Source organism: Astyanax mexicanus, chromosome 2 (genome assembly GCF_023375975.1).
Source record: "Astyanax mexicanus isolate ESR-SI-001 chromosome 2, AstMex3_surface, whole genome shotgun sequence".
NCBI lineage: Eukaryota > Metazoa > Chordata > Actinopteri > Characiformes > Acestrorhamphidae > Astyanax > Astyanax mexicanus.
This window is the reverse complement of record NC_064409.1, coordinates 29,299,852-29,318,990: the sequence shown is the minus strand read 5'-3', so window position 1 is coordinate 29,318,990 and position 19,139 is coordinate 29,299,852. Positions and strand designations below refer to the sequence as shown.

At 38.7% G+C, this 19,139-nt stretch overlaps 1 protein-coding gene across 2 annotated transcripts; it reads left to right on the top strand.

The window, feature by feature from the left end:
* Positions 1–9,567: 9,567 nt before the first annotated feature.
* On the top strand, positions 9,568–18,361 carry mrps10 (mitochondrial ribosomal protein S10). Of its 2 annotated transcripts, none has more exons than XM_022671521.2 (7): positions 9,568–9,685; positions 9,769–9,836; positions 10,161–10,230; positions 16,181–16,320; positions 16,413–16,521; positions 16,613–16,702; positions 18,059–18,361. In XM_022671521.2, exons 1-7 carry the CDS (start codon positions 9,617–9,619, stop codon positions 18,137–18,139), a joined length of 627 nt encoding a protein of 208 aa, XP_022527242.2. In that variant the 5' UTR covers positions 9,568–9,616; the 3' UTR covers positions 18,140–18,361. The 2 variants fall into 2 exon arrangements, with proteins under 2 accessions (XP_022527242.2, XP_022527241.2); XM_022671520.2 differs by having other exon boundaries at positions 10,158–10,230.
* The last annotated feature ends 778 nt before the right edge of the window (positions 18,362–19,139 follow it).

Below are 19,139 nucleotides of genomic sequence, written 5' to 3'. Positions count from 1 at the left end.
GCTGCTTCCTCCAAAACCATTCAAAATCTCCAAGCAGAGATTGTGACTTTAAATGATAGAGTTGCAGACCTAGAGAACAAAACTGTACAGTCTGAAATGAACCAAAGAGACCTCAAAACCGAAGTGCAGCTGCTTCAAAAGGAAGCCAACATAGCTACCCAACTTGCAGCTCAGTCACAGGAAAAACTAAAACATGCTATTGCAAGACAGGTTGAGCTACAAACTGAATTAGCACATGCTAACAATGCAGTCAAATTAACTCGAGACCAAACAGAGTTAACATTTGAGCTGATGATGGAGGGAGACTCCCCCATCAATCCAGCTGGTAAATCAGGAACCCCTGGGGTTCCGGATCCTAAGCAACAACCATCCACAAATACAATCCCTCTAGTCTCCCTTAAAGGTGCTGAAGCGCCAGTAGAACCAAGGTTCACTCAGCGTTCCCAGCCACATGGGACCTCTGTGCAACCTCAAGCACCCTCTGATAGAGATTTGGACAAAATTGCGCGTAACATCCCACGCTTTGAACCAGAACCGGACGGTTCTAATGATGTCCACCAGTATCTTCGCGACATTGACTTCTTCTTACGCCGTTTCCCCAAGGCCACGGTAGATGATAAAATCTACCTCATTAAGGTGTCCTCTAGTCGGGAAGTTGGACGTTTCATTGAGCGCCAACCACCCCAGGTTAAGAGAGATTATCCTGCTCTTTGCAAGGCTTTGGAGAATGAGTTCTCCAACCACCTTGTTCAAACCGGCCTTGCTGCAGCTCTTGCAATTAAGCAGAGCCGCCAGGAAACACCCCTACAGTACTATCACCGCCTCAGGCTAGCTTATTTCGGCTATAGAAATGAGCCTGGAATGGAGGAAGAGGAAGTTTTCAAAACATTGTTCGTGAGAAACCTCCATCCCTCCACCAGTCACTCTTTTGGAGTCGCAGCCTGCCCTCGTACGCTAACAAGCCGGCAGCTGCGTGATTTGGCTCTCAGAGGATTTGCTAAGTTCCAACAAAACATTAATAAAAAATCAGAGTCAAATGACGTCCTGATAATTAATGAGCAGTCCTCCCACGTCAAGCAAAAAGGGGCACACAAGGCTCCAATGCCACCTAAGACCCAGTTAAACCACAAAAACCAGAGAGTGTTCCACTCTTGGCGTCGCTCGTCCCTACATTGGGCCGAGCAAAGTGACCAAAGGCCCTCCTATCGAAGGAAAGGTAGGATAAAACGCAGTTGGAATGGCAAACACTCACAGCACCATGCTCGAGCACAGAGCTCCAGCAAACTTCAATCTCCGCTCAGGAGAAAGAGCCCAAAGCACCACAAACGTTGGTGTCCACCTAAAGGGCACAAGCATGAGAGATATCCAACTAACCTGAGCACTAAAGACGGCAGTCTGCTCAGACAATTTCGTGACGAAATACGCAAGCAGGACAATGCTGAATCTGAATTCTTGCCAATTGTCCAAGCTCCTGATCAACCTGCTTGGGGGGGTGCGAAATCCATCCACCCCAATGCAGCCTGGGTTGTACAGCCAGACGCTGAAAACAACCACACTGAGGAAGCTCCTTCCCTCAGCCTGGAGGACCCACCACCTAAACAATTCTTGGGTTTCTTAACCGAGAAAGGTTCAACACCAAAATTCTATCTAGCCACCAGGCTGGAAGATGTGTTCGGGTATGAAGCTCTTTTGGACACAGGGTCAGACATTTCTTTGATGTCAAATTCACTTTTTGACCAGCTGAGGGCGACAGCCCGCCGAAACAACAAAGAGATACCTCTGAAAAAGTGTGCTCTTCACCTTCAACCATATTCGCACACTGGTATCACTCTGCATTCTGCAGCCCTGGTGCACGTTGCCATCGGTCCAATGAGCCTCACCCATCCAATTCACATTTCTCCATTGGAGAACGTCCCATTGCTCTTTGGCAAAGACCTCCTTGACCGGTTCAAACCATTGATTGACTTTCAGCATCATAGAATCTGGGCACAGGTTTGCGAACCCCTGCCCTGTCCTAAGGCACAGGATAGAGTTCAATGCTATCATGTTGCTAGCAACATTGAGCCACACAAGCTCATTGAACCTTCAAATTCCACGGGAATCAATGAGAAGCTCACTGTCAGGGTTCTGAAACCACCATCCTCAGAATCCCCTACCATGATTCTAAAACAAAACACCTGTTCATGGGCATTGACTCCCTCTACGGCTGTAGATGAGTACAACCCAAAAGCTGGAAAGTCATTCACTCTTAACACAACGGTCAACGGTGAAATCTTTGTTCCATGGGCTGACAAGTCAGCTGTTCACAGAACACCTGCAGGTTCCTTGCCACGGACTAACTGTGATCCTCTGTTCGTGCACCAAAAGGATTGTTCTCTTCTTGTTCCTGCACCAGTGGTTCCAGACAAACACAGTCCCTTGGATTCTTATGAATGTAAAAACATTCCCACCATCTACACAGATGGATGTGCTTTTCGGAATGCTCAAATCAAATGGAAAGTTAACATGACAATTGGTGCATGTGGCAACACTTCTTTCAGAACACTGGCATTTCAACTTGATCCACTTGCCACTTACTGTGCGTCTTTCAGGATGCTCAAGGGCCTGTTTGTTTATGCCCCAGATACACACGCTTCATCTTCATTCGTGGTGCCTCAGCGCCATGGGGGGGAGAGCCTAGCCCAGGCCCTCGATCACCCATGGGTGGACCACAAAATGATGGGGGAAACACACCGAGCATTCCCACAATTGACATATCTGCCACTTGTTGGAAAAAGGCTAGTGTGTTTTCAGCCCCAATCTTCAGAAGATCTGTGTGGTGTATGGCCAATTCCACAAATGGATTGGGTTGAAAGACTCATGAAATTTGTTCGAAGGAACAAACATCTCATCACTGTGGCAGGTGTATTTGCCAGATGGGGGGGACGTCCCCCAGACCCTATTGAAATGGCTCAGGCCACAACTTTTTCGCTGAACCACACTTTCTCAGGTGTTGGTATATCTCACCGTTCTAGCGGTGAACTGCGGAAACACCCAAAACTGGGAAAAAGCACGCTTGGATACCAACCATTGTGCTACACTGCTGACAAGCTACTGGTGAGGTCCCAGCACAGCACTGGCAAAACAATTCGTGAGCTCAGGTCTCATTGGTTTGGTCCTCATGCAGAGGCAGACAAACTGCCTCGCATCTGGAACCAGATCCCGCATCGTCAGTGTTTTATTAAACCGATTCTCAAACAAGTTCACTGTAACCCAATCAAACTATGCAAAAGCCCCATGGGACAAGTCGGGACCAATAATGCCCTAGGTTAAATCATAATACGGGGCCACACACTGAGTGTTCATTGTCCACCATTTTCTGGCCTGACGCAATTGTTAAATTGAGAACGTACCACACATTCATTGTCTGGAACTCACCTATCCAAGTAGCATAACTCACAACAAATTGGATATTTTGTTAAACCTAGTGTTTGAATCACCATTTCAAACCATTAGCATAGCAGTATAATAAATACGTGGAGAGGGGGGGTGCCAATTTTTTTTTTCTTTCTTTCTCCTCTCTTCAGGTGCCCAAAACATATTTTGTTTCCCTTCTGACTACGTTTGCTCCGCTATATTGTTCTCAATTGTTGACTAAGTAGTGGCTAATTATTGAAGCATACCTTATGGGTAGGTTGTCTTGATAAAGTTATAAAGGAACAAATAGCTAGCAAACTATTTGTGACCCTTTCCTATGCTTGTTGCCACACTATCACATTAAATTAACTATTTTATTCAGAACCAAAAGCCAATAGCTACAAAAAAAAAAAAAAAAACTGACAGATACCTCAAAAGAGAAATTGTATACCCATTAGACCAAAAACTCTGTCAGCGACCTTGTAGTAGATTGTCTTAAGAAAGCATGACCAACAAGACACCAATTGCATGAAAGATGTACCCTAACATGCTCTGTCTACAGAAATCCACGTTGACATCGACCGATGACCCAACGTCCAGTGGCCCATCGATCGATGGGGGGGGAATGTAGTGGATTAACCAGAGGATTTCTTCATTGCTTGGACACAAACACACACTACCCCCACTTTACGGCCTATAAGGAAACTTCGAACCCAGAACACTCTAAAAAAACCTTGGAGTAATCTTTTTTTTCAAACAACCTTAAATTTCAAAATGACATTTACTGACTATTTCTTCACTCAGCCTCGCTCAAGAGCCCTAAATGCGAGTTTAGGGTAAAATTCTGTTTACATTCCTCCAAGTCATAAACCTCGGAGTTAATGTAAACATTTGGAACATTTGCAACACCATCACTAGGACGGGACTGCGGACTTAAGAGAGTGTCAAAACTTAATTAATGCCTTGGAAATTGTTAATTCACCAAATGTTGTACCAATTTAGGGGTTTGTGCCTAGTTATTTCTGCAATCACTTAGAAATAAGATTAATGAAATTAAGAGAAATGTTCTAAGCTTGGGATTCCATTTTCAACATTGCAGGCTCAAATTCTGTGGGGTGCAGAAAGAGCTCCTTCCCCCACCATCGTAAATTCCGATGCCAACCGCTTATCTAAACTCAGCAAAGGGGAGGAATTTCTCACTCAGAAGATTTTGCTTAAAATACATATATATTGACTATATAAAAAAAGGTGTTTTATAGAATGTTTACTAAATAATGGTATATGTGTCTGGTATATGGTATATGTGTTTGGATGTGTCCTGATTGAATTCTCCTACACATTCAAGTCTGAATCAACAAGGTTTAATTAGCATTTGATAATTTAGCTTTATTTGGTTATCAGTGGTTTAACCATGTATTATCTTTTAAGTGATTTAATTGGGTTTAAATAATAACATGACTCTTGATCTCTTTCTGACAGAGTACCATCCATCGTTGTATTTCTAAGATTATCTTGAATATTACATGTTTGTGGGCAATATATATATATATTACATTTATTGTGATTCAATTGTAAGATTGTTTGTTTCCTGAATTTATCCTCACAAACTGATATGCTGAAAAATGTATTTTGATCCACTGTTTAATTGAGTTTTCTTTTGGTTTGATCTATTAGAAAAATGCTGAAGCATGCTGACCATGTGAGCGAGGGGGGGTTTATGGCCCTTTGTGAATCCCCACCAAAGTTTGAAATTGCTCCTAGACCAATCAAAACACAGACATTTGGGCCACAGGGCCAATCATAGCTCAGGGGCCAAACAGGCCACAGAGACTAATAGTAAAACTGGGCAGACACAGTTCAGTTTCCAGTTTTAGAGTTTGCCAGTTTGGAGTTTTCCAGTTGAGTTTAGAGTTTGCAGTTCGGAGCAGTGGGAGTTAGAGAAGGAGTGGAAGAAGATGAGTTGAGGAAAACAGTTAGAGGAGAGAGGTTAGGGAGCCCAGAGATGGAGAAAGGATATACTATTAGTGTAGTCATCTTAAGTTAGTTTTCTTAGACTAGTGCATTTAATCTTCAAGTATATTAATATTAGCTATCCTAGTTTAAATAACTAGGCTATTTTATGATCTACAGAGTTCTCCTGCTTGCCAAGATAGTTAATATAGTTCAGTAAACCAACTAGACCAACCGACGGATCACCGAGAGGGTACGCCAGCCGAGCCAGCTCCAGGGAAGGCCTTCCCTGTGCAGAGACTAGAAGCGGGTGTCGTCCAGGTGCGCCGCTGGCCCACAGAGCACCATCTTTACCCTGCGGATGGGTCCACACCGGACCTTCTAGGGGTGCAGGATGTCAGCCGAACAAGAGGTTTAAACAGCGGACCGAACCGATGGGGACCCCCCTTTGTAGACGTCTCAGAGTAAGGCAGTTTGGGTATTTCTCTCAGCAATTGGTGTTTTGGTTGGTCAAGTCTAGTTTGGTTATTGTTCTTAACTCTCTTCGTAGTATAGATTAATTTTTAGTTATTTGGCGAAAGGGATGATCTTTGTAGGCCGTAAAATATCTTACTTATCTACTTATTTTAGTGTTCTCATTTGATTAGTTTGACCTCATTACATTTAGACCCTTATTTAGAAATATTCACTTAATAGTTCTATTAATCTTTATTCCTTTCATATCAGCATTATAACGTGTTTGTTGTTTATTTCTCATTTATCATTCTACACTATGATTTGATATCTAATGGCTACATTTATGACTTTTTAATGAATTATTTACTCATATATGTGTGATTTAATAAATACTTTTATTTTACAAAACCTGTCATTTCAGTGTGTTTTTCTGGATAACTTGGTTATGAAAATTTCTGTCACCTGTAGAAACCACACCCTGAGATGTCTTGTGTTATTAATTAATTTGATTAATTAATTAATTAATTAATTAATCTAATTAAATTAATTTAATAACTGGCGCCCAATTAAAAAATATTTCAACATCTCAATTAGCACCAGGTATTAAACCACTGAGCCCGCTACACCCTAAAATTGCCCCTGTTGACATGCCCCTGCTGACCCAAACTATTCCTCTCCCTTATACTGACCCAACTATTCCTCTCCCTTATCCTGACCCAACTATTCCTCTCCCTTATCCCAGACTAACTATTCCTCTCGCTTATCCTAGATTACGTATTCCTCTTCCTTATCCTAGAAAAATGATTCCTCCCCCTTATCATAGACTAACTATCCTCTCACTTTTACTAGACTAATTATTCCTCTCCCTAATCCTGGAATAACTATTCCATCTCTCTTATCCTAGACAAACTATTCCTCTCCCTTTTCCTAGATTACCTATTCATCTCCCTAATCCTAGACTAACTATTCCTCTCACTTATGCTAGATTACCTATTCCTCTCCCTTTCCCTAGACTATTCGTCTCCCTTTTCCTAAAATAACTATTCCCCTCCCTTATCCTAGACTAACTATTTATATATATATATATATATATATATATATATATATATATATATATATATATATATATATATATATATATATACATATATATTATACTATTTATTTAAATTACATCTCAGCCACAATATACGTACATTCCCTAGCTACCCTATAAAACGTTCAATTATGCCTTTTACAGCCCAACAATTTACTGATAAGCTTCCCAATTTATCAACGATAATATATTCTCCTGTAGACCCAGTAGAACTAGACACACTAACCGAAGGTTTAGAAAATACTTTTGGCTCTACCTTAGATGTTGTAGCACCCCTTAAACATAAAATAGAGAGACAGAAAAAGCTCGCACCATGGTACAATGATCAAACTCGTACCTTAAAGCAGTTAGTACGAAATTTAGAGCGTAAATATCGATCAACTAAACTGGAAGTGTTTCACTCTGCGTGGAAAGACAGTCTTGTTAAATATAATAATCCTAGAGTTCTCTTTAGAGTTATTTCCAAATTAACTAAAAACCAGGCAGGTACTGAACCTCAGATCCCAGCCATTCACACCAGCAACGATTTTATGGACTTCTTCGATAGTAAAATTGAAAACATTCGGGATAAAATTAAACAGATAAATATTACATCCTCTCTGTCATCTGGTGTGGCTGATCTAGAACAAAACCCTGTCACTGAAGTTAGGTTGGAAGCATGGGCGCAGATGGCACTGGGGACGGGGGGGACCCAGATTTCCGAAATCTAGCATCTACAAGCATAAACGTTGGGGTTTTAATTTAATTAACTGTACGTTTGTGGAGTTCTGTGTTCCACAATGCCCTCGTTTTTAAACTAGGAAGCGTTCAGTTCAGAGGTTACATTGTTCGGAGCTCCGTGTTCCAGTTCCAATGTAAATTTAACGCACCTTCTCAAGTCCGGGGTTCTAAGGAGCTGGTAACTGCCTGTACAGACTACAGACACCGGCAGTTACCAGCTCCTTACGGTACGTGTCCACTGGCACTTTTTTTTTCAACGCAATCCGCTGCGCTGGATCTCCTTGCTCGTTTTTGAATTAAAATGAAGCAACAGAAGTAGACAGTCATAAGTTTAATATTTTTATTTTTTTTACCAACCTCACTGTAACCTAAGCTCTATAAATCCATATTCTGCCGCTTTCAGCTTCTCTTCTGTGGTTGAAAGGCGCCTGTTCTGTGTGTGTGTGTGTGTGTGTGTGTGTGTGTAAGAGGCTTGTGTGTGTGTGAAGACGCAGCCTGCTCTTCCCTCATTGGCTGGACGCAGCCTGCTTTTCCCTGATTGGCTGGACTGGACACAGTGCGGCGGCCGGATTTATTTGAATAAAGTTGAGCCGGAGGGCGGAGCTGCGTTAAACGCAACGCAAGCCGGCATGCACCGAGGCATGCAGCGGCTCTCTCCATTGATTTTATGTATGATGTTATTATGATGTTATTTTAGTAAGCAGTCGCTGTTAACTGTAATTATAAGATGTAAAATGTTAACATTGTCAATGAAGAAACAAAAAACCATAACAGCTTTTTTTTCAAAAACCAAACAATGTAAGTATCATAGGCCGATTGTCTGTTAACTTCCCCAAATGTGCTATATATATATATATATATATATATATATATATATATATATATATGATTTTACAGCTTGGTCCCCCCAGTTCAAAATTTCCATCTGCACCCCTGGTTGGAAGTCTTTAACCCACTTCCACAGCTAGAACTAGAGATATTTATCTCCTCTTCAAACAGCACAACCTGCACACTTGATGCAGTTCCCACAAAATTACTAAAACAGGTACTACCAGATATAATTAAACCTCTGTTAATGATAGTAAACTCATCGCTCACCCTAGGCCATGTACCAAAGCCTTTAAAACAGCTGTAATTAAATCTGATCAAGAAACCAAATCTTGATCCTACTGTACTGTCTAACTATAGACCTATTTCAAACTTACTGTTTATTTCTAAGATTTTAGAAAAAGCTGTAGCCCAACACACTTTGCTCTTACCTGCAAAGAAACCAAATGAAACATTTCTATCTGGATTTAGGCCTCATCACAGCACTGAGACAGCTTTAGTTAAAAAAACAAACGATCTACTTATACCGACCAAGGCTGTGTTTCCCTACTCGTACTTCTCGATCTGAGCGCAGCCTTTGATACAATAGATCATACTATCCTTTTAGAAAGATTAGAGAACATGGTCAGTGTAACTGGAACTGCATTATCATGGTTTAAATCATACTTAACCGATCGCTATCAGTTTGTGAGGATAAATGATTTGTCTTTCAGTTATACCAAGGTATTTTTTCCCGTTCTTTCCTTTCTGTTTTCTCAATCTGTCTCTTCTGCCCTTTTCCTGATGTTCCCAGCCTGGCTCTCCACTGCCCACTGTGTTGTACTGCAACCCTGCACTGATCAACATTAACACACTCAGAATTGCTCTATAGTTTGTGCCCATCACATTTTTATATTCATAAATTAATACCTGTTACCTTAGCTATAGCTCACATTAATTCTCTGTACATTAGCTACAGCTTATTCTCTGTACTGTTTTGTTCTGTTATTTGTTATTTGTTTGTTATTTGTTTGTACTGAGCGGGACAACCCGATCGAGTAGGATGGGTTCTTCTGGGGTTGGGTTGGTTATGATCTTGATGTCTATATTCTTTGCGGTCGGTTGGTGGCGCCCTGCTGGAGAAAACCCGACGGCTTGCTGCTCTTCTTCTGCTGCAGATATTGAGATACAATGGCGGCGTCCATGAGGACAGCGGGTGCAGCGCTCTGGTCAAAGGCAGTGCGGGATTTCGACTCTAAGGTACAGTAGTACTGAGTTTTTTGAGCAGCAGTCCGCCGCTCTGTGCTCCGTCTGAACTCTGTTAACCCTGCTCTGTTCCTCAGGCTGCTGCTGCTGCTGCTGCTCGGCCTGGTGTCCCCCCGCTCCCCCTTCAACACTCAGCGTTAACACGGTCAGTGTCTGTGGGCTGGGGAAACAGATTCAATACATATAACGTATATACAGCTAGAAGAGTAAGGGCGCCACTGCTAAAAAAAAAAAAAAAAAGACGCTTACAAAAAATGTAATCTTATCAGGTATGGTGCAAGAGTGATATTTATGTTACAAATTTTAATGAATCCAAAGCAGATAGAGGGCAACATGTACGATGAGCAGCATCGAGTTAATTCTAATGTGGAGGAATCTAGTGTATGTGTTTGTTCAATGGTCATGGTCTGTATTGGAATCGAAGTTAATAAATCCAAGACCATTTAATCAGCCTTTATTGTTGCAGCAGCAGTGTTTATATGGTTCCTGCAGTCTTCCTTCACACAGGACGTGTTCGTCAGACCCAGACATCCCGTTCTGTAAGTTACATTTTTATTTTAGAACATGTTTGCGTTTTACACTTAAAACTTTCAGTATGAATTGTTCATGAATTTCTCCCTGACCATTTGACTGCTCTTGCTTAAATGCATGCTGCTGAATATTGTAGTAAGATAACATTTATTGGGTAAATAAACAAACAAACAAAAAACTTCTAAAATGGGTGAAACCCATGGAAGCCCATTCCCGCCACCTAAAAAAAAATAATCCAGCACATTCTTTTTTTTATTATTATTAAGTAAATTGCTATCTCAATATTTCGAAGTAGTAAGTCATTATTTTGAGATAGTATCTCAAAATAATGACTTACTATCTCAATATTTTTGAGATACTAGTAGACTGTACAAAGACAGAAGCAGGTGAGGCAAAGACAAAAAAATAATGCTGCTTTTAGAGGAATCACACTGTCAAAATAAGCCTCCAGACCTTGGAGAGAAATTCATTTAATAACACACTGGACTTTTATTTAAGTGTGTAGAAGAGTGTGGCTGTGGCTCCAACTGAGCTGTATGTTATGTATGTGCTGTGTCACCACTTGAATAATTAGGCCGAACAATGATGTGAAACAAAATTAGTCAACTCTTTACTGTTACAGCAGAAAACAGTTCACCCATAGACATCTTATACGTAGACGCCACATAGTCTGCCTCCTGGCGTGTCAGCGTGGCCGCCATATTGGAGGAGGCAACCCTGCGCCCCCAGTGCATTAATTTACACTGAGGAAGGTGTAAAATACACTTTTAATAATCACAACTCTAACAGTTTACACACGATTTTCATACGGTTTGGTTTGTTACAAACAGCAGAGATGTAGCAATTATACAGGACGCTGTCACATATTACAAATAGAAGCTTTCATGCTGAAATACTTTATATTATGCTCTCTAACAAAGACAGACATATAGCATATTAATAATATATAAAAACTTCATTTTCTGAACTAGGTTCTCTGATTTTGCTATTTATAGGTATATGAACGTTGTCTTTATGCTGACATGGCCAAACTCTTCGTTAGCTGTCATTAATCAGGACAACATGTGATCCACTCCACAAATTCACACTCAGTAATTAGCAGCACTGATGCTCCCTCTAGTGGGAAATAGACTATTAGGATGGTGTAGGATACCATAAATTGTGCATGGTGCATGTAAAAGTGTGTAAAAAGTAATACTAACTACAATGTACATAACCTTTTTTTAATGTGTGGTGATTAAAATGATTTTTGCTGCCTCCACATGGCCAAAACATAAATGAAAATAATAATTGTTCTTGTTTCTTGTGTGTGTGGAAGCGGGCTAATCAACATTTATTGTTGTTCATATATCATTACAGTGTGACATACACTGTTTATTATATTATATACATATATGGGCCATTTCACGTAATGGGTGCCAGCTGCTTGTAGGAACTCCATTTTTTATCTTTTTTAAACTCTGAACCAATTTTAACATAAATATTATGGATTCATAATAAAACAATGTATATTTTGAAAAAGTTTGAATGGATTTTGGACTCGCACGTCAATGCAAAAAAAATATCTGAAGGATTTTAATAATTGTATTTTATGGTAAAGTTTATAGTTAAGAGAGTGGAGATATGTAACAAATGATTTTTTTTCAATGTTCTAAGTAGTTCTTAGTAGTGCTTTTAATTACATATCTAACTTTTGCAATTAGTTCAATGTACAAGACTCTGTGTAATAATAATGCATTTTAAAGTATTTTGTATATGTAACATATGTATGTATGTATGTATGTATGTGTGTATGTGTGTGTGTGCGTACGTGTGTGCGTGTGTGTATGTAGTATATATAAATATAAAATGAATTCATTCATACACATATTTGAAGTCACACAACAATGCCAAAAATGCATCTCTGAAGGATTTTAATATATAGATTTCATAATAAAGTTTATAATTAAGAGAGTGGAGACAGGCTATTTTTTCAGAATATATATATATATACCATATGTCTTTGTTAAAGAGCATAATATAAAATATTTCAGCATGAAAGCTTATATTTGTAATGTGTGACCGCGTCCTGTATCATTGCTAAATCTCTGCTGTTTGTAACAAACCAAACCGTGTGATCATGTGTTAACTGTTAGAGTTGTGATTATTATAGGTGTATTTTACACCTTCCTCAGTGTAAATTAATGCACTGATGATGCAGGGATGCCTCCTCCAATATGGCGGCCGTGCAGGCATGCCAGCGCCAATAGACGGCATCAGCCGATGCGGCGTCTATAGGTATGTCCCAATTCAGGGGCTGCATCCTTCGAAGGACTCATTTGTTGGCCGATTACGTCACAGCGGATGAAGGATGCACCGGGTGTATCCTTCACACATTGGCGTAGGAACCGGGTGGATTTGTCCCCCCCAAAAATGGTATCGCTTTGCTCAGATCAGCTGTACTATTAAAGAGGAGACAGACCGGACCAATCACGGAGCCGATTCAGGTATTAAGTCCCGCCTTCCATTAGAAACAGCCAATCAGCTTGCTGGTTTTGCGTTGCGCGGAGGAGAGGCAGTGTGCTGGTGGTGGTAAGCCCCTCCCTCGCTGTGACATTTAGCAGCGGGATCGGTGTGCGGCAGTTTCAGCTGATTTTAAAACAGATCTGGATATACGGAGACTTTTCTAAAAGGAAGGTAACGATAGGCTAACCACGTAAACTGTGATGATATGTTTCTGATAGCAGGTTAAAAATACACGTCACTGAATCAAAACACAGATTAGACCCACTGTGATTAATAAACTGCAGCTGTGTTAGTGGGTTAGTTTAACTTTGGAATGAGCTAGATTGGGAGTCAGGGTTAAAGAAAAAAATAAACTATAAATGTAATGTTCAACTTGCCCTGTACCTGATCAGCTACTCACTATTACATTTTCAAACTGTGTTTATTCATTTAGGATTACAGGACTTACTGTGAGCTATAATGAACGGAAATTCATTTAGCTAACTAGTTATCTAGAAGCTGGATGTAGTGGATAGCCAGAATTTAGTACAGTACTTTATGTTGGTAGTTTAAAGCAGTTTCTTAACCCTGATCTCTGCCCTAAAATTGTGTTTTCCACCTGATCCAGCTGATCAGCTAATAAACAGTCATTTACTGAGTTTACCTGTTAAAATCTTTTAGCCCACTATAGAGCCTAAATGAATCATACCACCTATTACTGTATTACGTGTCTTGAAAGCAGAGGAAGTTGTAGAATATGCAGAACAGTGTTAATATGCAGTAGACGTGACTTCTGTTCATTTGTAGTTCACGGTAAGACCACATGTCCTGACATTTATAAAAATCGCTATGAAAGGTTACATTCTTTTACATAAAAGGACACCATCTTAAGAAGAGCTCTCAGTAGAAAAAAAATAAAAGTGCAGGAGAAAATGTAAATATATAACAGAATTGACATGCCAATACATAATAATAACAATAATAATAATAATAATAATAATAATAACCAAATCTGTTATTATTTTAAATATTAGGTGATAACTGATCATTTTTGTCATATGTATATAATTCAGACATGGCATGCATAATTTTTTCTAACAGCAGTAACTGTAACGTGGAGTGACCTGTTTGGGTTGTAAAATCACCTTTACTTTGATGTTAACTAATAATAAACAAAATACAGAAAACATTTTTTATTTGTGATTTAAACGTAATTTCCACAAATGTTGTTCTAGGAAACTATAGGGTGGGCTTGGGTTTATATTGGCAAATTTGTCCCCCCAATATCAAGCCCGCTCTTACGCCCTTGCCTTCACAGCCTACAGTATCCAAAGATTCATTGCGTGCCGGCTTATTTCAACACGAAAAGAGCTCAGCAGAGGAGAAGGCTGTATTATGTAGTATATGTAGTTTATAGATTTATAAATACTTATAGATAAATATTTTATTTATCATGTTTATGTTGTTATATGTTAATAGTTTAAAGATAAATACATATATATATATATATATATATATATATATATATATATATATATATATAAATTTAGTTTATGTAAATATATATATATATATATATATATATATATATATATAAATTTAGTTTATGTAAATAAATATATATGTGTGTATGTAGTAATGTAATATTTAGGTTTATATATATATATATATATATATATATATATATATATATGAATTATTCTAATTTATATATATATATATATATATATATATATATATATATATATATATATATATATATGAATTATTCTAATTTATTCTCGTTTTTCCAACTTCATTTCAAACGCCCTTATTTGTTTATGTTCAGTTCCACCCGTTCACATTTAAAATATTTAAGTAACTGCACAGTTAATTAACCTGGATTTAATTAATTTGGTATGTTGTGGTCTGAAGCAAAACTAAAATCTAAATCTCTGGCTTATTTCTCAGCTCTGACTTTGGTTGTGGCGGGTAGAATCTCAAACAGGAAACAGGAAATACTCCCATTTTAGAACTGCCATTGCAGCCTACCCGTTCTTCGAAGGATGCAGCCCCTGAATGCACTCTTTGCACAACTACTTCCGCATTCTCATCAGTGCTGCTCCAGCATTTCCTGTTTGGCTTTTCCAATACACTCGTTATGGCAGTATTTTCAGCTGGTGTTTACAAGAGCTTCTAAAAATGAACCTCAACATCAAGGAGACCAGTAAAGCCCACCACTAGAAAGCTAGAGAAAGGCTTTAAACTATATGCATCTTCATACCTACACACTACGAAGATTTTTTCTTATATTTTACGTTAGCCCACACAGCTCAGCATTAGCTAGTATAGGCTAGCTATAGTATAGCTAACTAGCTTGCTAGGTTCATTATTGATAGTTGTTAGTTTCTCCTGTTATCAAATGGAAGTCTAATAAAATGTTAGTAATAATAATAATGCTAACTGTAATAATCATCATAAAAATAATTAGACAAATGCTAGCAATAATAATATTAATAATAATAATATCTAGCTATAATAATAATAATATCTAGCTATAATAATAATAATGCTATCTATAATATTAGTAAAAAATAAGAATACAAATGATACTAATAATAATAATAATAATAATAATAATAATAATGATAATAATGCTAGCTGGTGGATCATTCAGGCAAGTGACCTCTCACTAGTAAAAAAAAAAAAACGTTTTGCCTATACAGGCGAATGTTAACAATACAACCGGAATTTTCACCTAGCCGCTTTCTTAACAAATAAACCACATATCTGAAGTCTAAACCCCTACAATCTCGCCTCAAAATAACTTGTTGTTTTAGCCCACAGCAGTACTGTTTTGAAAACGTACTGGTGCTTACAGTTATGTACCTTCTCATCCTGCATTACGCTGATACTGCTGCGAGGTGCATTCTGGGTTATCGGGCTGTAAGAAGTTCACCTTCCATGCATCCTCGATAAAGTGGGAGGAGCAAGAGCACATCCGGGTATTAGTTGTGTACTTGGCTAACTGTTGATCTTCTGAATTGGAACAGTACTTGGGCTGCGACTGATGACGTTTCACAAGTCCACAAGAACACAAGTACAGACAAGAACGCAGATTGAGAAACGGCCGTCTGAGTTCACCCCCACACTGCTGTCTTACCTGCCCCTCTCTACTCTCTTCACCCACTTAGCTTCCCCTAGTGGTTCTCTACACAGCACACTGGAGGCACCATAACCTCTTAGCTTCAAATAATGACTTAGTGTCTCACTATTTTGAGATGCTATCTTAATATTTTAAGATACTATCTCAAAATAATGACCTAGTATGTCAAAATATTGAGATTTTACTTAAAGTAAAAAAATAAAAAATGTGCTGGATTATTTATTTTTTTTAAGCTGGCGGGAATGGACTTCTATACAAACCATCGATGATTTGGTATGCATTTCTGTGCTGCATGAAACTACCTCTTACACTCATGCTGTTTTCTCTAGATCACAGTCATTGAGGAGCCAGACACACTATTTCAGAAGCTTACTGTGTTGGTTAAAGGCCACGATAAGGCTGTTCTTGACAGTTATGAGTTCTTTGCCTCAATGACTGCAAAGGAACTTGGCTTAACTCTGGCAAAAGTGTGAGTCACACAGTTCACATTCTGACAGTAGGCCTTCACATTACAGCTTGCTGGCGAAGATAATTGTGAAATGTATTGTGTTTTTATTGTAGATCTGAACCTCCAAAGAATATAGAGAGACTTACGCTTCTTAAGTCTGTGCATATATTTAAAAAACACAGAGTCCAGTATGAAATGAGAACACATTTCAGATGCATTGAGGTAAGACCATTTGGTATTTGAATGAGTGAATGTCCTAAATGAGATTTAGACTGTTTTATATTTCATTGCATTAAAACCTTTTTACTTTCAGATATCCAAAGTAACAGGCTCTACTGCACAGGTGTATCTGGAGTACATTCAGCGCAACCTTCCAGAGGGAATGGCCATGGAGGTTACTAAGGTAACATAAAAATAAATTGAGTATATTGGAACTAGGGTTGCAGCGGTAACCGGTTTCACGGTATACCGTGGTATTAAAATGCACGCTTATCATACCGTGTGCGTTTGCTTATTACCGGTAAAACGCAAGCCAGCGGAGAAACTCACCCGCGCATGCGCAACTCTGCTCCGTTTCAGCTCCTCAGCACACAGCGGTGAGAACGGCAGAAAGTGCATCAGACTAAACAAATCTCCGTCCGCCTAAAAAAAGGCTAAACTAAAATCAGCAAAGTGGGACTATTTCGGATACCTGCTGAACGCACCCGAGGATGGTTATCCGATTTGTAATCAATGTGGCCGTAAAGTCACAGCTAAAGGTGGACATACGTCAAACCTGTTCTCCCATCTCCGAGAACACCACCCCGCTGTGCAGCGCAAAGTATGTGTTTAGTTTATAATTTTAATCTGAACCTAAATAAAACCTCTTTGTAGTCGTGCACAACCCATGCGGTAAGCGCCCGCAAAAGCGCTGAGTTATCCGAAATTTGGGCACGCAGGTACAGGCGTGAAGTGCGTGCTATGATGGATTCATGTGTCCGTGTAAAGGTCCTGGCCGGACTGGATGTGAAAGACGCCATTCATTTACATGCGTTCATTTTCAAATTCTGACGTGCCTGTTTTTCATATGTTAAAACCAGACTCGGTGTGAAAGCCTTAAAATAGAATTCTCTATTGTGAGGATCATGTCAGAAATAAATCCCCTCTTTCTGCAGTATCTGGTTATATACCAACTTGGCAGTAAAATGGACATTTACAACAGTTGTTGATCAGACACTGACCCAGGCTCAGTTTATCAGATATTAAATAATTTAAACTTAAATAATTGTACTGAATATTTTAAATACAGGATCTTTACTTCTTAGAGGACATGTAATGTGTGTAACGTGTGTTTGTGTGTGCATGTGTGTATGTGTATATATATATTTATATATATATATATATATATATTTTTTTTATATACACTCTTAATGCCCTTAAGAGTAGTGGAAAAACCTGGTTTCCTTCACCTGATGGTGTACAGCTTATTTTTTTTTTTATCTATATAATTGTTCCAGGTTTCTACAATAAATGGTTAATTGAACAAAAATTTCTTTAAGGGTCAGTTTAATAATATATGTAACAAACTGTGATACCGTGATAACCGTGATACCGCGGTATTTTCTGGGACTGTTATCATACCGTGAAAATCTCATACCGTTGCAACCCTAATTGGAACATATGGTGTGAATGCCACTTTCTTAATTTTCATGACATGAGCTGTTCTGATAAAATGTTTGTAAAATGCATTTTTCTCTAATTAATATATTTCTCCTTCTAGACTGCTATTGAGAAAGTTCCAGAGCATATCCGGACACCCCTCTGGGGTGACCAAAGCCAGGCAGAGAAAACCAGCCAATAAGATTGTATTATGTCTTTATTGTGTCTTTTTAAATGCATCTTATTTAATTGATTGAAATGGTCAAGCATTGTGTGCATGAATTATTGTAAGTTTATATTGAATTGCTAAAATTACACTTGTTGTTCTTTAACATCTTGGTACAAGGGAAGTATGAAAGACAGAGCTTAACTTTAACAAAACTGTTAAGATGATGTCAATAATAAAAAATTGTCTGGCTCCTAATATGGTTGTAATTAAAATTTGTAGCATTTATTTGTATAACTACTACAGTTAATAAGTAAGACTGTGTAAGATTACAGGGTGCATATGTCTGTGGAATACACACTTTTTTCTTTAAGAAGTTATGGGCAAACTAATTGTAATAATGTTGTACTTTACAGTGCCACGCTCAAGTCATGGGGTAGCAGTATGTAAATTGATTATGAAGTGCAACATAAGGTGACAGCTTGTGAATGCCCATACCTGTATACATTTTGAGGTGTTATTGAAAAGATTTAAGATGTATGCAAACAAGGACACTAGGTTCAATAAATGTGCAGAAAATGGATGGCAGATCACAAAATGCACCACAGCCTTTTTTATAGAAGCAAACCTTTAATAAACCGTATATTACAGAGTAACAGCTAACCTCACTGACAAGTTTCTTAGAATCTGCATCTGTGCTGTGTTTTCCTTTCATTGGAAAACTCATTCAGAATGTTGAGTAGTCCAAGAAACAAGGCTTAATCCCTCTTAGGAAACTGTCCTTTTTTAAAACCTTGGTCTAAATCGTAAAGCCATGATTGGCTGGCTTGGTGGTTCGTGGCCACATAATTCAGAGTGCACAGAAGCAACACACAATCCACAAATCAGAGTGCTCTCCAAAACAACCTGACGGCAAAGGAAAACAGTTATTCCTGCCATATGCTGTACTATTGCTACGGGATAGAAAAGATAACTAGAAGGCAAAATAATAATGCACCTTTTATGTCCTTGTACGCCCTGGAGAACAAAATCATTA